This window comes from Parasteatoda tepidariorum, chromosome 7 (assembly GCF_982258835.1).
Source record: "Parasteatoda tepidariorum strain Cologne lab strain chromosome 7, Ptep-v5.0, whole genome shotgun sequence".
Lineage (NCBI taxonomy): Eukaryota > Metazoa > Arthropoda > Arachnida > Araneae > Theridiidae > Parasteatoda > Parasteatoda tepidariorum.
Genome location: NC_141761.1, coordinates 84,594,141 through 84,615,071, shown reverse-complemented (window position 1 = coordinate 84,615,071; position 20,931 = coordinate 84,594,141). Strand labels below are relative to the sequence as shown.

Here is a 20,931-nt window from a genome sequence, read left to right as displayed (position 1 = left end):
AGCTGACACAATTTTTTTATGAGTTCTGGGCTCTAGAAAAGAGACTTACTTTTCCTTGTGATACTTCTTTAATAAAGGTTATGGATCTTTAAATTACGTTGCAAAAATTTAATTACTTAATTATAAAAATTACATGAGCAGCTTCATATGCAATAAGATAATTTAACAAATTATACGATTAGTATTGCCAATATCTAGCAGTAAATACATTTTTTGATAATTACAAAGAATCTGATTCCTTTATGACATCATTGAAATACAAAATAAATAAAATAAAAATTCCAGTTTTTTTTTAAGCTACAGATTAAATTTAAAAGAATAAGGACAAATGATACTGTTGAACATTATGCAGGATGCGTAGTCAAATCTTCAACAAAAATAAGCACATTTTAAGTACTTTTTATGCACTCAAAAAATATTTTTAAGCACTATGCACATTAACAAAACGCAAAATAATTTTCAAAGACTTTACATGATCATTATAAAATAACTAGTTTCTGACAAAGAACTATTTTCTTGATTATATTACCCACCATAAAAAGATTGAGATATTTTTCGGTTCAATTTCAGAGGGTGGAAAATGAAGATTAAAATTGAGAATATCTTGTAAAATGCATCAGAGTTGCACATGAGAGTGCAATAATTTCACCAAACCCAGCTCACGTGCGGACTCGCAAGTATTTCATCACACCTGTAAAATGATTGGCGCTTTCATACACTATAGACCGACGGTACGCCAAAATGAATTCTGAAAACGCTGAATAGAACAATGTGAAACGCACGCTTTTGCATAATACGATGCAAAAATCGAAATGGTAACGAAAAAAAATCTCATTTTTGAAAAGGGAAAATTAAGCACTTTTTAAAAACACCCAATGAAAAAAGTACCTTTAAGGGATTTTAAATAACTAAAAACCAAAAATAAGCACCTTTAAGCACTTTTTAAAAATGCTACGCACCATGTTATGCCGTCCTTGAACAAAGACATTTTTCCCAATACTAACCTCTAAAGCAATAAAGAAACAACTGTTTAGACCTCTGTGTTTAAACTATGCATTTCTCCTACTCTACAGATGGCAGTATCAATTTGTGACAGTGCTGCCAAATTTTTCAAGAAATTTTTTATACAGTTAAAATAAGTTACAAATAATTAAACCAAATTAAGAAAACTGTCAATATTTAATAATATTTTCTTTTATTTATTTTTTTAAAGGAATTTACTAAAAATGTACATTTTTTATGGGTTCCAGAGAAATAACAAATATTTAGGAGTCTCCCTAAAATCCAAAAAGATTTGGCACCTACTTAAATGTTTTAACTCAAAATATAAGGAATGATACAAAAATATAAATGAAGGTAAACTAACCTCTACTTTTCGTAGAAAGTCTCGAATTTTGGTAAGCATTAAAAACTGTTTGAATTTTCCAACAAGTTTTGCTTCAGCAGGTTTCAGAAAAGCCACAAAGTCATCCAGTAAAGCAGGGTAATTCTTCAAAATAACTTTCAGATCTAAATACAACTTAAAAAGAAAAAAAATCTTTTTCAAAATGTATTTTACAAACAGTATAAACAGACATAGGTTTATCAAAATTTAGCTAAAACCTAAATAGGAAACAATAGAATAACTGTCAAAGTGTATCAACACTATCCATTCAACTACAAGATAAAAAGGGTGCTTTTCTATCTCACTAAAATAGTATTTCTTAATATGCATATAATAAACATGATTGATAATAAACATAATTTTGAATAGTATTTCTTTATATACATGAAATTAAAGTTATTACACATTATGAAATAGATAATTTAATGCAGTCCATAATTGCAAAGTTAAAAATTTATTTGTTTAATGATTTTAATTGTATTGGAGTATTTCAGGCACTTTATAGATTATTCATATAGCTTAAACTTAATAATTTCAAAATAAACATTTTTAACAAGTATTTCAGTTTTGGAGAAAAAATTGAAGAAATAAAGGAACACAAATTTATTTTCAATACCAAGATTGGCTAAACTTATAAATTGAATTTTGAAATAAAAGCTTAATAAGAAATTATACCAAGTAAGCAGCTTAAAATATTTATATAAAATTTAAAACAAATTAGATACACCATTTTTCTATTGATCCCCCTAACTGTTTTTAGAAAAGTGGCTCACCACTTTCACCAAGATAATGGAATTCTTCTTGCCCATTTTGTAAAAATATTGCTCCCTTTTATTAAAGGGAAAAAATGCTCTTTTTTCACTTTTTCTCATTTTAAGAAAAAGAGATTGCATCGTCTTCCAGTACCAAAACAGCAACTATAACTAGTATAAATTATTTTCATGCCAAATTAATATACATCCGATATCATATATTTTTACTCATTTTTACTCATTTGAATATACCTAATTTGGGTACATTTAACAAGAACAGTACCCTTCTAAACTAAAGATGTCCTTGTTAATGAAAAGCACTTTGACATTTTTCATTTCTAGGGAGATCTCTGATCTTTCTACAAAGATAAATCTTACCTTTACTGGAAATGTAGAACTATTTTGATATTTGCAAATAGACATAAGGAATAAGTTCCAAGTTTCTGGTTCATTTTTTAGGGTTTCTGCTGCTCTAAGAAGATATGAATTCACATACAGAATTTCTCTTTCTTCTTTCTATAATAATTTTAAATTAAGCAGTTTTTAGACATACTACATAATTGCTAAAATTAAAAAATAAAGTAGAATAATAAGAAACAATAATCATCAACATCATAAAGTTATTTAAGACGTTTCATAAATGCGGCTCTGCTTGAAAAACTAATCCTATTTTAGCAAATTATTATTATTACCAAATTTCTCACTCAAACAGCTTAGAAAATAAAACTTCTATGCTTTTCAGTGGTCAGAAAAATCAAAAGGCTGTTTATTCATTTAAATAATGTTCAAATGGTCTGAAAGAATTTTAAAAGTGGTAGCAAATGTGAGATAAATATAAATGCTTTAAGCTACAAATTAATTTTTAATTTTAAAGAATTATATCTGGAAGCAAAAAAATACCTCAATGTAATTTTGTAATCCTCAAATGAAGGCTGCATTTAAGAATTTTTCAGTAATCTTGAAAAATCTTAGCTACCACTCATTTATTTTTTTCAGGTCCTATTAAAGAAGTAACAATAAAAATTAAAAATAACCATAACAAGTTTTGGTGTTTTTAATTCTTAATATTCTTTAACCCTTTCGAGCCGACTGTCACATATATGTGACAGCAAGAAACGCGCTCACTTCCCGGCCGACACACCCGCGTGTCAGAGAGTTTTCTTTTTCACCCCCGACCGTCACTTATTTGTGCCAGCGTTTTGGAACGTTTTAAAAAATGAAATTTCTTCCAAAAGATGGCATTGTATGTCCATATGGTTTCAGATACATGTAGATTTGACCTTCTACTCAAGATGAAAGTACATTCACGTGGTTTTTAGGGGAAGGGGTGGAGGGGGGAATGTTTTATGAGGGCTCTTTAAATTAGCACGTGATATTTATTTACAGTAAGTAAGGGAGTTTTTTTTATCTCTCGCTACTTTCGATTTTCGGATTAGTTTTTAGTGGATAATTAGATCTTGTAGGCTTGAATTTTTTTTCTTTTTACCGTTAGAATGTCGAAGCGTCGAAAATTTTTAACTGAGCTGGAAATAGAGGAAATTATGCAAAATATTTAAACTTATTAATATTTATATTACATTTAAACAGGAAATAACTTAAGTAAATAAAGTATCCATAGAAATATATATAAAGCATATGTCACTTAAATACTCTACAGAACAATATTAAACAACGCGCTGATATTTCGGTAATTTCATGGAATTAGGCTTAACATCAAAAAACCCTCCGGCCCTGGGGAGACACACGCTAGAGAGACTGCCGGCCTCAGCGGTAAGAGCGCTTTCGCGCTTTGCGTCGCGAAAGGGTTAAAAGTCATATAATAGTTATTAAAAGATTTCCCTTTTTGCTTCCTTTTGACAAAATGCCACTTTCTTTTTATAATTTTTTATAATAAAAATGTCTTGATTTTCTCTACGCTCCATCAATGATGTTGGTATTAATGTATATATTTGTATTTTTTCTTGAATACAGCGTAAGTTAAGTCTCTTTTGAAATATTCGCATTAATATGTTGCAATTAAGGCATCCATCCCCACTTTGAGCATATTGATTATCAATGTATTCACCAGTAAAAAACAAAAGTTTACAAAACTAGTGCTGTTTATGTTACAAAAGAAAAAGATATCAATAAAAAACTAAAATATGGTTAAAATTTTTAAAAATTTTTAAAAAATACTGTTTGATAATTACTTCTACTGACATATTTATTTATATTATTCAATCTTATTTTAATGACAATTAAAATAGTTTCATCATTTGGATGAAAAATTTTTGTCATGCTACTTTTCAATTGGAAAATTTTCAGCTAAGCTCGGAAAATTAAGTGTTAACAAAAGTTAATAAACAATAATCATGCTATTATTAATTCAACTACTCTCATTCAATAAAAAAACAATAGCATATTGTAAAATTTTTTGATTTTCATTGTAAATAGAATGCAAAATTCGCATTTTTACTTTTTCCACTGTTTATTTTTTTACAGACTAAAAACAAAAACACCATCCTAATTTTTTTTATGTTGAAAAGTAGGTTATTAAGCATCAAGAAGGGAAAAAAATCAAATTGGTAAAAGTTGTTACACCTCTGCAAAAAAAATCTTAAAATTTGCCAAAAATTTCAACTCTAAATTTAACTTCTGCTTGCTACGTCGGACTACTAAATTGATCCGTGCTGCAGCCTTCTCTTTTCTAGAAAGTGTTGCCTTTACCCTTATTTTGATCGCAAAAATTCTAAAAAAATTATTCTAGCAGTTTTCACAAAGTACTTTACTACAAAAAAATATTTTTATAAGAATCTGACTTGATGGTAACAGTCATTGGTTTATTTCACTTGGAATGAGCCATATTGATATTCTAAAGATTAACAAAGGTGCAGGCAGTTAAATCAAAAATAAGTGTGCACTAACAAATTAGTATGCAACAGTGGTGCTGGCATTAAACTCAAATCAAAATTTTTTTAAACTGGCTGGCTAAAATAAACAAAAACTATTCATTCCATTGAACCATATAATTTTTTCAATTCCCAAACTTCTTAGTTGCATGAAAACCACGAATTTTGCAAAGAAAAACTTTTAGACCCGCCTATTAATATAGAATCTCGAATCAGATCCCAAGATTTATTTTGTTTCGATGTTTTGCTTGGAAATTTTTTGTTAGTTTCGTTTGGAAACTTATGATGTAGGAAATTAAAAACTGTAAGAGATGAGCTAACACAAACAAATTATCACTAACAAATTACCTATCTAAGATCACTAAATGCATAGTTATATTATTTTTTAATTTTTTGAGAAAGTTTTATCTAGGTTTTGAATAGTAATTATGTGAAGCTACTTTTAAGCAAAACCTTTATTTCCCACATTTTTTTATAGAATGATACTCTATCATAATAACTTTCTCAAGAACAAAAAAAACACAGAGAAACTGATTAACAAATGATAAGTTGAAAAATGATTGAAATAAAACTCTACAGATAAAAATCAGTAGTTCATTTTTACATAAAAAAGTATCATAAACACATAGCTGTGTTTTAAAAAACTACTTTATCGTATTGAAACATTTAGAGGAAATTTTATTTTTGAAGGATTAATTTATAAAAGTTGTTAATGAAAATACAGTTAAGCAATTAATAAAGAGTATCCAAGAAGTATTTATGAAAATAAATATTCATGATTCAATCGCATTAAAAAATACAACTATTTTTAACTTAAGTCAAAATTAAAAATAAATATTAAAAAAACTCAGTGTGCCTGTTAGAATTTATATCAATTTTTTTATAAATAAAACGGATTAACAAAACTCTAGGCGTCAATGTACCAAATTTATTATTAAGAATTCTTAATTCATTTGCTAATGAAAACTTTAAAGGTCCCTTAAAAAACATATTTCAGAAATTTATAAATTAATAAAAAAAACGTATAAAATGCAACTAAAAATTTTTATAATTGTACTTAAATATACTTTTTAAAAACTTCCTGCAATTCTATAGCTGGAATTAAAATCAATAAGAAATATATAAAAATATGTAGTAGTGGGCTTCTCTGAACAATCCAATCTAAAGCAATTTTTACTTTTTACAAGGAAAAAAATCTATAAGTTGGTTAATATTAAACATAGTAAAAGTAAATTATTTAGCATTTCCAGTAATAATTTTTTAAGAAATAATTGAGATATAAAGAATTTAATTGAAACTTTTCTTTCCCTTTAATTTGGGATGAAAATTTAACAGAATATTTCAACAGATTATAAAAAAATTGCTAAAACTTCAACTGAATATGTTCACTACGATGCACATTACGAACATTTTGTTTATTTTTTCAATTTATTTTTAATTATAGAATAAGAATTAACTTATTATAACTGAACTTGATAGATATTTTTTAACTGAATGTTTGTAAATGAAAACGATGTATTTCATACTATGCAATGGTGTATCATAATTTTTACCAAACTCCAAATTCATTTTTTAAGACACGATTCTTAAAAAAATTGTACAAGTAATTATCTCCTAAAGAGAACGTTTTCCTATAATTATAGTTAAAACAAAAGCTTTTAGGAACAGGACAGGAATTATCAAACATTAATCTGATTTGAGATATAATCGAATTTTGTAAATATTTTAGTCTTTTTTTTTATTGGTTGTTATAATACATTATCTAATTGTTCTAATGTGTTCATCCTCAAACCTGCTTGCTTACGTAAAATTTTATTAAAGTACAAATAAAATAAAATAAAAACTTTTAAAAACTCCTTAATATTTCATGCATTATCAGAAGATCTTTATTTTAAATTTAATTTCTAGCAATTATAAGTTTCAAAACAGAAATAATAAGTGGAATCTTTCAGAATAAGTGGAATCTTTAAGAATAAGTGGAAGGAGGAGCATACCTTTGGATCATTGCTGACCATAGCTGGTTTCAAAAGTGCTAACGACGACTCTAAATCTTTCTGAATTCGATTCCTCTTTTTACTAATAGTTTGTTTCTTTGATACAACAGCTGCAACTGCAGATGAATCATGTTCATCTTCTTCAAGAGTTTCATCAATATCCATTTCAGTGGCAGCCACACTTAATTCACTTCCAGGTTTTGTGAGTTTAGTAGGAGATTCAGGTTTCTTATTCAACTCTTGATGGGAATCAAGTCCAGATGATAATGGAGATTTAGCCAATGGGTCGAGTGAATGGTCTGGCAATGATTCCGACTCACTTTGTTGTGTTGTGCTGATAGCCTCCTTAGACGAAGAGTTTTTTGCTTGATCCGTCATTTCGACATTCTTCTCTAGTTCTGATGAATTGAGATCACTATTACAATTCCCAGAAGTTTGAGTACCCGAATTCTCATTCACCTTACGAGTCTGTTCTAACAAAGATTTAGAAGAAGCATGTGAATCTGAAGCTTGAGCCTCAGATGAATTAGAAGCACTGTTTCCAGTTTGAATGACAGGTTTAGGTTTTAAAGTTCTCAATGTAGGCACTAGATCACTCGTCGGAACAATGAGGCAATTGGTACTGGTTTTATTTAATATGTGATCACACTTCGATTTTGAGGTGTTTGGTAGAGTAAATGGTAAAACTGTGATTGTTCTTTTTGGATATGGAGAGTATTTCTTAAGAAAGGGTGTTATTTGTTTTAAAGGCGAGAAAACGGCACCATGAGGGAGAATGAGCCGTGATTTTCTTTTTTCCGGCACTTTTCTGAAGATTGGGCGAACAGCTGCTACAGGTGGCAATGGAGAAAGAGATGGCTGGGTGGATGGGACAGGTGCAGTTGAATGTGATGACGCAGAACATTGTTCTTTAGATGGTGCTGGTGCAATCAAAGGAGGCTGTACAAACATTGGGTGTCCAGTGGCAATTCTATTATAATACACCTGAAATGTTGATAAAAATTACATAATATTGATTTGATATTGATACATATATTTGAACAAGAGAAAATAGCAAAATAATTATCTCAAAAATTAATGCTACAAAAATTCCCTTTATTTCAATTAAATGTTGTTTGAAAAAATGGGGTGTTATTAATCTCTTGCACCGACCGGACTGTGTAGAATTGTGTAGGGTTTGAATCCCTGAAGAGGCATGGATGTTCTTTCATTCTCTGTACTATCTGTCCTTACTGTGGGAGTAATGCTAGCCCACCTAATATGGTGCCTCTAAAATAGTGGCCAACATATCTGCCCTGCTGATACCTGAATAATAAGTGTCAATCGGGTGGGTATTGGAAAGAAGAAAAAATAATCTTTTGACAACTTATTTTGCATTTTCTGAATTTCAATGTTAACTCAATTTATAGTTAACTATCTAGATACAAATTCAAGATTCCAATAAAATAAAACAAATTATTTATATTTCAAATTAATTATTCTTGATCAATTAATATGTTTTAAATTTATTACATAAGAGATTAAGCTAATATTACATACGTCAAATGGTACATGCACAAAACAGCTACAAATCTGAAAGCCGGAAAAAAAGTTACAAAGTGGTGGGGAAAATGAGCATCAGTTTTGTTCTAGCTTTCACATCATTTTTGACAAATAAAATCTGACAGGTATTCTAAGTAGGATTTTAAAAATAAAAAAAAATTGAAATTAAGCATTGGAGAATATCAGAACATGGCATTCTGTCCGAAATAAGTCCAAACTTTAAATACAATTAATTAAGTATAATATTAAAATATTGTTGTTTCACTTTTATCAAGGTGAGTCATCATTCTGATACCTTTACTTAACAAGAGTGGACGGGGGAGGGGGGAAAGAAAGAGTACAATACTACAAATTTCTTAAAAAATTTATTGAAGCAGTTTGTATCATTATAATTATTTTCTTTTATTTTTGCACTAACTATTGCAATGATCAGCATGCATACCATCCATTTTGGAAGAACTTCTAAAGGATATTCAGCAGGTATCTTTATATTATCAGGATCAAATATTCGAACAATTCTTTGGTATGGAGGAGCCACCTTGTGCTCAAGAAAATACTGAAAAAATAAAATAAGATTTGAAAAATAATGATATTGGGAAAAAAAACAAGATTACATCAAGTTTGTTTGCACCCAATTTAGCTCCAATTAATTTAAATTACAATCAATATTATGACCCATGGGTCTATAATGAGAAAACAATAATACTATAATGTTTTATAGTGAAATATACATCACAGAAAAAAAAATATTTTAAGCAAAATAATATAACACATCATTTTTATATTGATTGAATATACTCATTATCTCTATAACAGCTTATAACCACAGCGACTCAATATTTTTCTTACTTTCTGGAATGCATCAAACCTTCAATTAATTTTCTTTTTTATTATTAAGTCATTTAGGATTTCATTAAGCATGTTGATATTTCATTTGGAGTTTATCTACATTGTATACCTAAATTTTTTTTGTTTCAGCAATATTGAAATACATTCGGAAAAAAAATTAATTTATCTGGGACAATGCGATGCGATGGTGAGTTGACAAAGACACATTATTCTAAAGAATATTGTTTTATTCTTCCTGTTTTTCTTTAGTTTTGTTTCGTTTTTAGGTTCCTTCAATTCTGTTTTGTTTTGTTTAATTATTTTATTTCCTTTCATTTTTATTTATTTATTTTGCAAATTTTCTCCTATTTCCTGCTTTTTCTATGTAGAACATAATACAAAAATGACATTAATTTGAATTGATACTAAGATCTAAACAACAATGTATTCAACTTATTAAAGCATATTTTACTTCACTATAAATATTTTATTTCATTATGAAGCATATTTTATTCGATTCTTTTTTTTCCTTCTTATTTCTTCTGCTTATCAACATTTTTGTCAAACCCCAAGCAATGCAATTTTTTGATCCCTTTATGAAAAAAAAGTTGCTATAATTTTAAAAAAAATATTTTTCTTAAATTAGCACCAAGTCAGCAAAAGAACATTTACGCTAATTGTCTCTACATAGCTCCCTTTACGATAAAAATAAAATCTATATGGGAATAAAATTTACATATATCACATAAACTAAAATTCAAGTACTTCTAAATTTTCCATAGACTTAAGAAGTGTGTCTGGTCTTACCCCACAATTGGGGTGAGACCAGGAAGTGCAAAAAATCAACTAGACTGGACAATTTTAATTTTTCTGTAAAAAAATCAGTTATAAAAAAAGAGGAGTCCCTCTATGATTTTTCAGGAATGATATATTATACACAACTAAACATTGAATATCACAATTAAATCTGATTATTTCTAGGTCAAACAGCTTAGTTCCAACACACCTTCAAATATTAGCTACCCGGTGTTACCTCATTTTCCTCTAAATAATTTATATGAAAATTTTACTGCGGACACATTTTAAGAAGATTGTTAATAATTAAATTTAACCTTGGACTTTTGTATGTTTCATGAATTTAATTTATTTACTGCTATTATTTATATCGGATGATTTTATCCTATTTCAAGAATTGAATCCAAGTTTTTAGTCATGCCTTATGAAAAAAAAAAATTTTTTTTTTACATTAATTCTATGAGAAAACAAAGGAAATTTCACTATGACAAAAAGTTAAACTTATTTTTTGGAGCTGTATTATTTTATGATGCAAAAAAACTTTATAAATAAAACAATATTAAAATACATAGTTCTCATTCAGTTACATGCAATGCTATACAAAGAGCAGTACTTTAAATCAGGGCTCGAAAAAACTCCGAAATTTTACCCGTCCCTGAGGACGGCTTGTCCAACAATGTACCCGTCCTCCTTTGAAACTAACCCGTCGCTTCTAAATAAATAAAAATATAATTTTCTCTTATTTATTACAAACATTTATACAAATTGCACAATGAACTAGTAGTTACTAGGATTACATTATACAGTAATAAAAGAAATACAAGGTTACTAATAGTAAAACCTAGTATTTCTATAATGAAATAATTTATTTCTTTGATGAAATAATTTAAATAATAAAGGTTAAGTTATCTGCCAATTATCATGTCAATTTATCCGATGGTACTGCATTTTTTAAATGAATCAAATATGACGTTTTCCAGTTCCACAATCAAGCCAATGATTTACAGAGGTTTCTGCACAGAAATCTGAAAGAGGTTTTCCATTTAGGTAGATGTTCATAAAAGCGTTCAACGCTTCTTGTTTAACACCAGTAAGTAATGTGTTTTTTTGTAAGCTCATTGCAGAAAAGCCCCTTTCAACCGCTGCAGTACTCCCAGACAGAGAAAACATCAATTCCACCATGCGCAGTATGTTGCTGTATTTCGAGATTAGAGGGTCATTTTAGAAGTGAGGAGCTAGACTCTTGAAAGATAACAAAAATTTAAAATGTACCACGAACATTAACGGGAAAACGGCCGTCCGCACGAACGCTGGATTCGAGAAATTTGTTGTCCGCAGGGAATTTTTGACCGCCGAGGACGGACGGACGGTTTTTCGAGCCCTGCTTTAAATAATCCTACTATGTAGAATAATCTAAACTAGAAGTAAAAGTTACCTTTACTGGATTTTCTATTGACATTTTTGGGGATTTACAAGCCTTTATCCGAATTTTTAATTGTGAAACAGTTTTGTTTGGTAATATCCACTTATGAATCATGTCCATAGTTGAATCACAACTGGAAAATTGCTCTAGTCCTATTGCTATAAGACTAGGAAAAATGATAATAAATAAGTAAATAATATGAGAAAAGGCTTGTTGTGCTTCAAAATTTACATTAAATAACCTTATTTTTCAATTTAATCAGACATCATAGGTTATTTTGGAAAAAATAGAAATATATGCTTGGATTTTAAATTTTGATTTTAAAAAAAATAGATAAAATACAAATATATCATAAAAACATCTATTTATTTAGAATAGTTAGGAAGAGGTTCTATCAAAGTCTTAAATCATTATAAACTTCAGAAGTACATGTTAAACAAATGATTTAATAAAGTAAAACAAATGATTTTAATAAAGTAAAACAAAATATTTAAAAAAGCAAAGTAAAAAAAAATTTTGAGTTAAGTTAATTGTGGCTTTGGTACAGCCGAAAGGAAGTAGTTTGCAACACCTAAAGTTAACATACATAAATTTCAAAAGCTTCAATATTAAAAAAAAAAGAGAGAGATCACAGAAATTGCCACTATTTTCATGAGAAATGAAAACAATTTTTAAAATGTTAACTGATAAAGCGTGAAAAACTTTTTTGATACCAAAGCCGTAAACTGAAAAATTTAACCATATTTGTCACAAAATAAAAATATTAACTGAAATAAGGTAACCAAGAAGTTTCAATGATTACATTATCATTGGAACAACATTAAAATAAAAAAATATTAAAATCTAAAAAACACCAGAAATTAATAATATCCAAAACGTTCCCATATTTTTAACACTTTGTGTCTGCATACTTTGTGTCTGTTAGAACTAAACTCCCAATTGTCACTTACAGGGCTGAAATCTAGGGTTGTCACCTAGGGCTGAAATCTATTATAGGGGAGAATCAATTTATAGAGACTAAGCAAATCATCAAGTGTCTCTTTATTCTATCTTCAGTCTATTGCAGTGTTTCCCAAAGTGTGATACGCGTACCCCCATGGGTACGGGAACAGTTTAGCGGAGGATCGCGTTCTTATGCGAAATATCTTGCAACAAACGAAAATTTCAAAGAATTTTATTTAAAAACAAAGCTAGCCATGAAAATTTACGATTATGTATTTTTCTATTATTGGCTATTTTTTGCAGAGTTTATAGTTAATAATTAGTAGTGCCAACAGCCAGTTGTGATTTTCAACTTTTGTGCAATTTTTTTATAGTAAAAGTTTGTAATAAATTCTACTTATTTTGATTATTTTTATAAAATATAATTTTTATCCTTCTTGAAAAATGAACATGAGGAGTGTTTTTTAATATCATTCTGGCTGCAAATGCAAAATATATATCCAGTTTTAACAGAAAAAGTTTTGAAATACATTTTGCCTTTTCCTATTTCAAACTTATGTGAAGTCGCTTTTTCAGCTTTCGTGGACATTAATTCGAAAAAGAAATAGATTATTGTACGTGGAATCGCATCTCAGACTAAAATTGACCACAAGATAACCGAATTATGATGAACTGTTATCACAGCAAAAACAATATCATCCTTCTCACTGATGCAAATTAACTTATTAACAAAACTTTATACCAAAAAATAAAGATAAACATATTTTTTTAAAAATACATTCATTTTTTTATTAGTGGTACACAGCATTACGAAAAATTTAGAAGGGGTACACAAAAGTCATAAGTATGGGAAACACTGGTCTATTGTGACATGCCGATCTACAGTAGGTAAAAGCAAGCTCTCAATTCCAGGGGAAATATGGTAGTCTGATTCAAAATACAAAATTTCACAAAACAAAACTTACTTGCCATCCCTAAATATCCAATCGCTAATGGCGAGCTAGTGATTGGAAATTTCACGCCCTTATTTACAGAATTGCGAAACTTAGTAAGTAAATGTAATTCATATGTATCATAGAGAACTGAGCATTGAATGGTTTATAACAAAATAATCATAAGAACAAACACATTAGTAAAAATAAAAAATATATTTACTAACTTATCTTCTGCTGCACAGAACTGTGCCTTACGAACAACATATGGCTTGCAGAAACCAAAAGTTGGCAGTAACTCAGGATAGATAAATACTTTGCTAGTAGCAATAGTTCTCTTTGCATTAATAGGAACAGCTGAAAATATGTTTCATACATAATACTTAAGATCAATATTATCTTTATTTAATTTATGTTTTAATGTACATCAATTTTTAAACTTTAATTCATATTTATGCAATAAAATTTATGCAATAAAAAAAATTCTAAGCAATATCACTAATTTAATTAATCAAACAATCCAGAATTGATATGCAAAATTTAAATTGAAATAATGTTTTAAAAATAATACACACGATCAATATTTACTTTGATATTTACTTAGTCGTTTAAAATTATTCAAGTAATCTAATTGAAGCAATAAAGAAAACAATGGAAATAAAAAGAAAAATATGACCACCGAAGCCGAAGTCTTCAAGGGGTACCGGCCTCGGAAGCCATAAAACAAAACCTTCTCTATTGAGAGAGAGGACAAATGCCAAAATTAACTCTCTCAGTATCCCGAAGGTTTTGTAGAAGTTCAAGAAAAAATACATGAAATACAAAAAAACCAAATCAGAAAAGAAATTTCAACAAATCTTGAGAAAATAAAAACTCACATTAAACCGGTCAAACAGCGATTTCAAGAATAAACTAAATTCAAAGGAAATTCTAATACAAAAGAAAACAACACCCTCTATTAAAATGCACAGAATGAAACAAAGAATAGTAAAAGAAAAGATTATGTAACAAATTAGTATAATGCTCAACTGGGGCTGCTCAGTTAAGACTTGATTTTCGCCCTGTTAAAGGAAATAATAAACTAGTATTCTTCAATCATTTTCTTAATCAAAAAATTAATATTACAATAATTAAAAGGAAAATCATTATAACTCAAATTATTCAAAAAAATTATTCACAGTCTCCTGAAAACTTTCAACGTTAATGCAAATATTTTTAATCCTAACCAATTGTGAAAAAACTAAATTTTTGAAAATTTTATTACACAGATCAGTTTTAAAGTTGCAGAAAAAAATAACTTTAAATTTAAAAGCTTTTCTTTTATCAAAAACACGAATTTCAATAATTTTATCAACAATATCAATTTTAAAATCTAAATATTTAACACTTAAGCAATTCTCATTAGTTTTCTTCAAAACCAAATTTTTAGGATAAATACTATAAATAAAATTATAATTAGTATCACAATTAAACAAAATCAAATCATCAATATATCTAAAAGCATTAAATTCATTATACTCCAGAAATTTAGCTTCAAAATAATGAAAAAAAATATTAGCAAAAGCACCAGAAAAGGAATTAACTTGGGGAAATGTTATAAATAGTAATGTTGAAGTTCTGGATTATATTAATAATAATATTTCTAGCATTAATACTTTTGATTTTGAAAATTTGTACACAAGTATTCCACATGCACAGATTAATGAAATTTGTAATAGCATTTACGATAAGTATTTATTTAATGAGAAAATAGATAAATCTTATTGGTTGGATTTATGTAGGTTTAATCTTTTTGAGAATGTTCCTTTTAATGGTTTAGATTTTTATAAACAAATTTGTTACATAATCTTTTTTTTTTACTATTCTTTTTTTCATTCTGCCCATTTTAATAGAGGGCATTGTTTGTTTGTTTTTTTTTTTGTATTAGAGTTTCCTTTGAATTTAGTTTGTGAAATTGCTGTTTAACCGGTTTAATGTGAGTTTTTATTTTCTCAAGATTTGTTGAAATTTCTTTTCTGATTTGGTTTTTTGTATTTCATGTATTTTTTCATGGACTTCTACAAAACCTTCGGGGTACTGAGAAAGTTAATTTTGGCATTTGTCCTCTATCTCAATAGAAAAGGTTTTGTTTTATGGCTTCCAAGGCCGGTACCCCTTGAAGACATCGGCTTCTGTGGTCATATTTTTTTTATTATTTCCATTGTCTTATTTATTGCTTCAATTATTCTTTCTTTTGAAAATTCTGCTGCTTTTACACGCGTTTCTTTCAAAGATAGTTTTGTCAATTTAGAATTTAATATTTTGTATTCTTTTACTCAAGTAATCTAACAGTTAGCTGTATGATATGCATATTCAAAATTTGTATAAATACTGAAAAAAATTCAGAAACGTTAAAAAATTTTGCCAAAAATTTCATTTTTTATTTATAAGTTCCGTCAGTTGGATAATAGAAAATTATCAATAAAGAGCTTTTGATTCAACTGCAAACACTTTTTTTAATGGAAAGGATTTGATCAAACACATGTATTTTTATAATTCATGTGCCATAGCAATATTTTATTATCGTAACTATTTTAAGACAGAAACCTATACAAAATTTTGAATTTGAATTTCCTTTTTCTAAATAATAGTAAAATTCATTAAGTAAGTAAGTTCTTAAGTGATTAAAATTCAATCAATGTCCAATTGAGTTATACATATTTACACATACACATTACACATAGTTATACAGATTAAATAATTATTTCTCAATGCAGTATAAAGAGTTTTATGAACAAGATTTATAATTTAATCAAATGACTTATATAGATTAAAATTATCACTTTAAAATTGAAGTTTTGAGAGTCAAACTAGGTACACTCTATTACAGCTTCAGTTCTGATACAAATATATTTAATAAACAAAACAAAAAGAAAAACTTTTTTACTTACGAATACACTTTGGATTTGAGATTTTATGCTGAGGAATGAGAGCAATGTCAGATTTTTCAAACTTTTCTATTATCTTCAAAGCACCATCCAAATTATGTGCATTAAATGCAGATCTTCCTGATCCACCATTTTTTCGGGAAGCAAACATTTGGATTTCCCCCTACGCAAACAAATGGATATCAACCTCTGTACCTTTTTTAATCAACATACATTCATACACTAATTACATCTATAATACATTCTTTATATCTATAATGTATTCTTTATATATATTTTTTTGTATATTTTTCTATTCATATCTTACCAGTACTGCAATTCCTAACCTTTAAGTTGTGCTGACCACAAATTTTACAAAAAAGAACTAAGTCCGATAACTACTGAGTATACAAGTAAAAAATAAAATGACAGATAGACTCCCATATATGTGTAAATGTACCACTTTATATATATATATAAAATGATATAATGTGCACATATGTCAGTAATTATTAATAGATACTATAAGAAAAAGTAATAAAATATTTTTATAAGGAAAATAACTTTATCGCATTCACTCAAGCTTTCACAACTGTAAGAAAACTGATAAAAAACAAGTGATCAAAGTTTTAAAAAAAAAAAAAAACTTGATGGGTTTTTGACATTGTTCATCCACCATGTGAGAGTTGATTGAAATTGAACAGTTTTAGCTTCAAATCATTTGGAGAGCTTTTGAGTGACGCCACATACCACAAGGACTAGTGAATAGTGCCAAAAACTGGTCTTTAACCTTAAGATTTATTTTGGCTCGGTCTAGGAGTGCACAACTTCTTTGAGTGAAGGGCCACATGCCCAAGTATTTATTTAGACATATTGACACCAATTATGGTAATTTTTATAAAACCAGTGTTTTAGCACTAAATCCTTATTATTAGTCAATTTAGTAACATATTTAGATAAAATGGCTATGATATAATGGCTTAAGATTCAACATTTAGTTGAAAAAATATTATCAACTTTAGGAGATTTATAGAAATATTAAATCTATGCTAGTTAAATTTTAAATGGTTTTTAAACAATTTTTAAGCTACAAAAAATTAGAAATAACATTTAAAAACAGTAAAAAACCCACATATTCATGCACTGTTTTTCTCCAATTTTGCATGCTGTAGTATAATTGGATTAAGATATTAATTTTTAGGTACCACATGGAAAAAGTAGCAAGAACTGCTAATAAACAATTTAAAAAAATAACTTGGATTGACGATGAATAGGGCTACAGGTTTGTCGCGGCACGAATTTCTGCGAAATTGTCATCTTTTTTCCTAAAATCTGCGAATTTCTCAATATGTCTTGACTTGCGTGAAAATTGCTTAAAATTTGATTTTTTTTCATTTTTTATTTATTATTTTTATTAAACAGAATTTTTTATTTTCCTGAACCTTAAATTGAACATGTAAAATTGATTAGATATTTAGGGCAGTGAATCAATAGCAAAATGACATGAAAATAGTTCAGAGATAAGAGATAATCACAATCTTGTCAACTAAGGTGGTCTTTCTACACTAAGGGAGGGTAATTACCTTCCTGAAGTCAGTAAGAGTAGAAAAGAAATTGGAATCACAAAAGAAGGAAAATGTTATAAATCAAATCTTTGACAGAAAAATTGTTATACATGCTATTGCACTGGGCAATGAAATTTCTACTGCCTTTCTACATATCCGGTTAATTTTTCTTAGGCTGCTTCTTGTGATTTCTTAAATATGGAATCAGTTTCTTAGATGTAGGGGGGGGACTAGTAGTTAGTAGGGACTTGTAACTAGTAGTTTGAATGTAGAATGTTTGAGTTTTCACAGCAATTACTTCTTACAAAGCAACAGTCAAGGAATTACGCGTTGGTAAAGGAAAATTGATCGAGTTTTGGAAATCAAAGATCGAACGCTCCAAAATTGGCAATTCGAAGTTTGTCGGTACCTAAAAACAGCGTTGACACAGAAAGATCGTTTTCTAAATATAAAAATGTATTAAGTGATGAAAGATGAAGGATAAATGAGAATAATCTAACAATGTACAATACTTTGTACCAAAATTCTGTTCATTTAAATAAAAATATTAATATTGCATGAAATTCAAAGAAATACTTTTGTGTATTTTTAAGCTTGTTTATCATTTACGCAATTTCTGCCTTTGGCATCATTTATATAATAAATTATTTTAAGTTTATAATTTGTGTAATTTTCAAATTTCCCGCGAATTTGAGGTCTTTTTTCCCACGACAAACTTGCAGCCCTAACAATGAATTCAGCACAAATAAAAGACATCACAAGTAATTATTAAAAATGCGCAATTCGAAACTCACGAGTCCTAAAAATATAGTATTAAAAAAATCAGAATTTCAAAATCATGTCAAAAAGTAATAGCGATAATTGCCAAAAGGATGATAAAAAATGCTATTATAATAGCAATATATTAAGTTTGAATTTTCTTTTAAAAGTTCTGGCAGGTTCTTATGAGAAATTGTTTTACAAAAAATAATAATAATCAAGTATCTACTAAAATGATTATCTAAAATTAATGAATGATTATCAAACATATCATTCATTCTACTGGACTTACTAAATGATTATCGAAAATAATCATTCATTCTACTGGATAAAATATTTATTGATTATAATTACTTTATATAAAATTTATAATTACTTTTTTCAAAAAACAGCAAACATTATAATAGCAATAAAGTATAGTAATAACAAAAAAGCATATTAAGACTTTCTATATAAATTTAATCAATCTCATAATTACTAATCCATTCTAGCACACTTAAGTCTTTTCTAAAAATAAAAAAGAGAGAGAGAGAGAGAGAAAGGAAACTATATCGAACCATTTAAATTTGTAGTGTAATTTTAATATTTTAAAATGTTTAAATGCATATGTTTAAATACATACATTTTTCTCCATGAAAATATGTATCCTTTCATCAAAAAAGAACATTACATTTACTTCAAACCTTTTTACACTAAAATGAATTTTTCCAATACAGCTTAATACTTTAATTAAGATTTTTAAAAAAAGGAAATACTTATATATATTCCTCAATTTTTACCAAACTATTAGTTTTTTTTATATCATTTCAAAAACAATACTTTATTTCTGTAGCAGATTTGGAGTTATTTAGATCTTTGGAAGATTCTGCTTAATAAAATAAGGCGGACATTAAGAATTATTTTCTACTAGAATTAGAAAAAAAATCTACTAGTCAATTTTTTTTTTAATTTTATTAAGTGTTAAAATATTTTTGACAAAAAAATTATATTAAAACATTTATATAAAACACTTGAATTTGAATTTTGATCAATTATTGCCAAAAGCTGAATAACATGGTTTTGAAATAAAACTGCTTGCATTATAAGACATATACTCAATGTCAAAAAAATATATAAATATATATCATAGTTTAAAATACTGCTTCTTAGACAATTTTAGTAAGTAAATATTTCTGATAGAGAAATTCAAATAATACTAATACATACTTGATTTGAAAAGAAAAATGCTCAGGATTCTACATAAATAGGGCTAAATTTATTTTGCCCTTTTTATAAAAATAACAATAAAAAAAACTTAATTAAAAAAAGCTTTTTAAAGAAAAACAAACAAACAATTGAATTAAAACTAAATGAATATATAATTTTTACCATAAACAATTTAATAGCATTATTCAAATTCTGCAAATCTGGAGATCCATGAGACAACAAATAAGCTTGACTGAGTAATTGAATATACTGAAAAAATAATACAGAAAAATAAATTTAAAATGATATACAGCAATTATCAAAATAAGATACACTTATATTTTATATACATAATTTAATATTAATTATTCAATAATTTTGTTCAACAGAGAATGTCTCCAAAGCAGACCTGCCACCATACGAAAAGAGCTCTCAGTAACATATCTTAGAATTTATGTAAACCTCCGCAAATTTTATAAGTCATACAAAAAATAAACAACATATGCTAACTATTCACATAAGCACACTTGAAAGATAATACATTAAACACTATATGTAACAAATATTGTTTAAAAAACTGTATGATTAAAATACAGTCCAATCTTCTAATAATATTCCATTCCATCTCAATCTTCTGAGAGTGTTGCTCAGAAATGATGAATGATAGACATTTCAAAAATGAGGGGTAAATTTTGTATTCTTTTAAAGCTAGCCATATTTCCGCAAGTGTTAGCTTTCTGGTCTAAAAATGAAACAATTTTTTTTTTACTAAGTTGATCACATTAGTAATAATAAAATCTTTATAAAACCTTATATTTAGAATTATTTGACCAGCAAAAACAATTTTAAAAAAGGCCCAATATTAATGTTTCGAAAAATTCAATTTCAATAAGATCGATTAGCCAAGGCCTTGATCAATTAAATAAATTTAAATTATTTAATTAATCCAAAATCATTTTAAATTTATTTAATTAATCCAAATTTAAAATGATGCTGTTCACTCCAGGCTCACCAAAAGACTTAACGGACAAAATAT

General features: G+C 27.6%; 1 protein-coding gene across 2 annotated transcripts in view; it reads right to left on the bottom strand.

The window, feature by feature from the left end:
* mute (gon-4 like protein muscle wasted) overlaps positions 1-20,931 on the bottom strand; it is a 56,235-nt gene that overhangs the window by 17,210 nt on the left and 18,094 nt on the right. For both annotated transcript variants that reach the window (XM_016055043.5, XM_087168161.1), the window contains exons 9-16: positions 20,079-20,165; positions 16,411-16,570; positions 13,708-13,837; positions 11,619-11,772; positions 9,003-9,116; positions 7,019-8,002; positions 2,515-2,652; positions 1,367-1,519 (exon numbers count right to left, since the gene is read on the bottom strand). In XM_016055043.5, the coding sequence (XP_015910529.3) occupies positions 1,367-1,519; positions 2,515-2,652; positions 7,019-8,002; positions 9,003-9,116; positions 11,619-11,772; positions 13,708-13,837; positions 16,411-16,570; positions 20,079-20,165 (1,920 nt within the window). The remainder of the gene's footprint in view (positions 1-1,366; positions 1,520-2,514; positions 2,653-7,018; positions 8,003-9,002; positions 9,117-11,618; positions 11,773-13,707; positions 13,838-16,410; positions 16,571-20,078; positions 20,166-20,931) is intronic.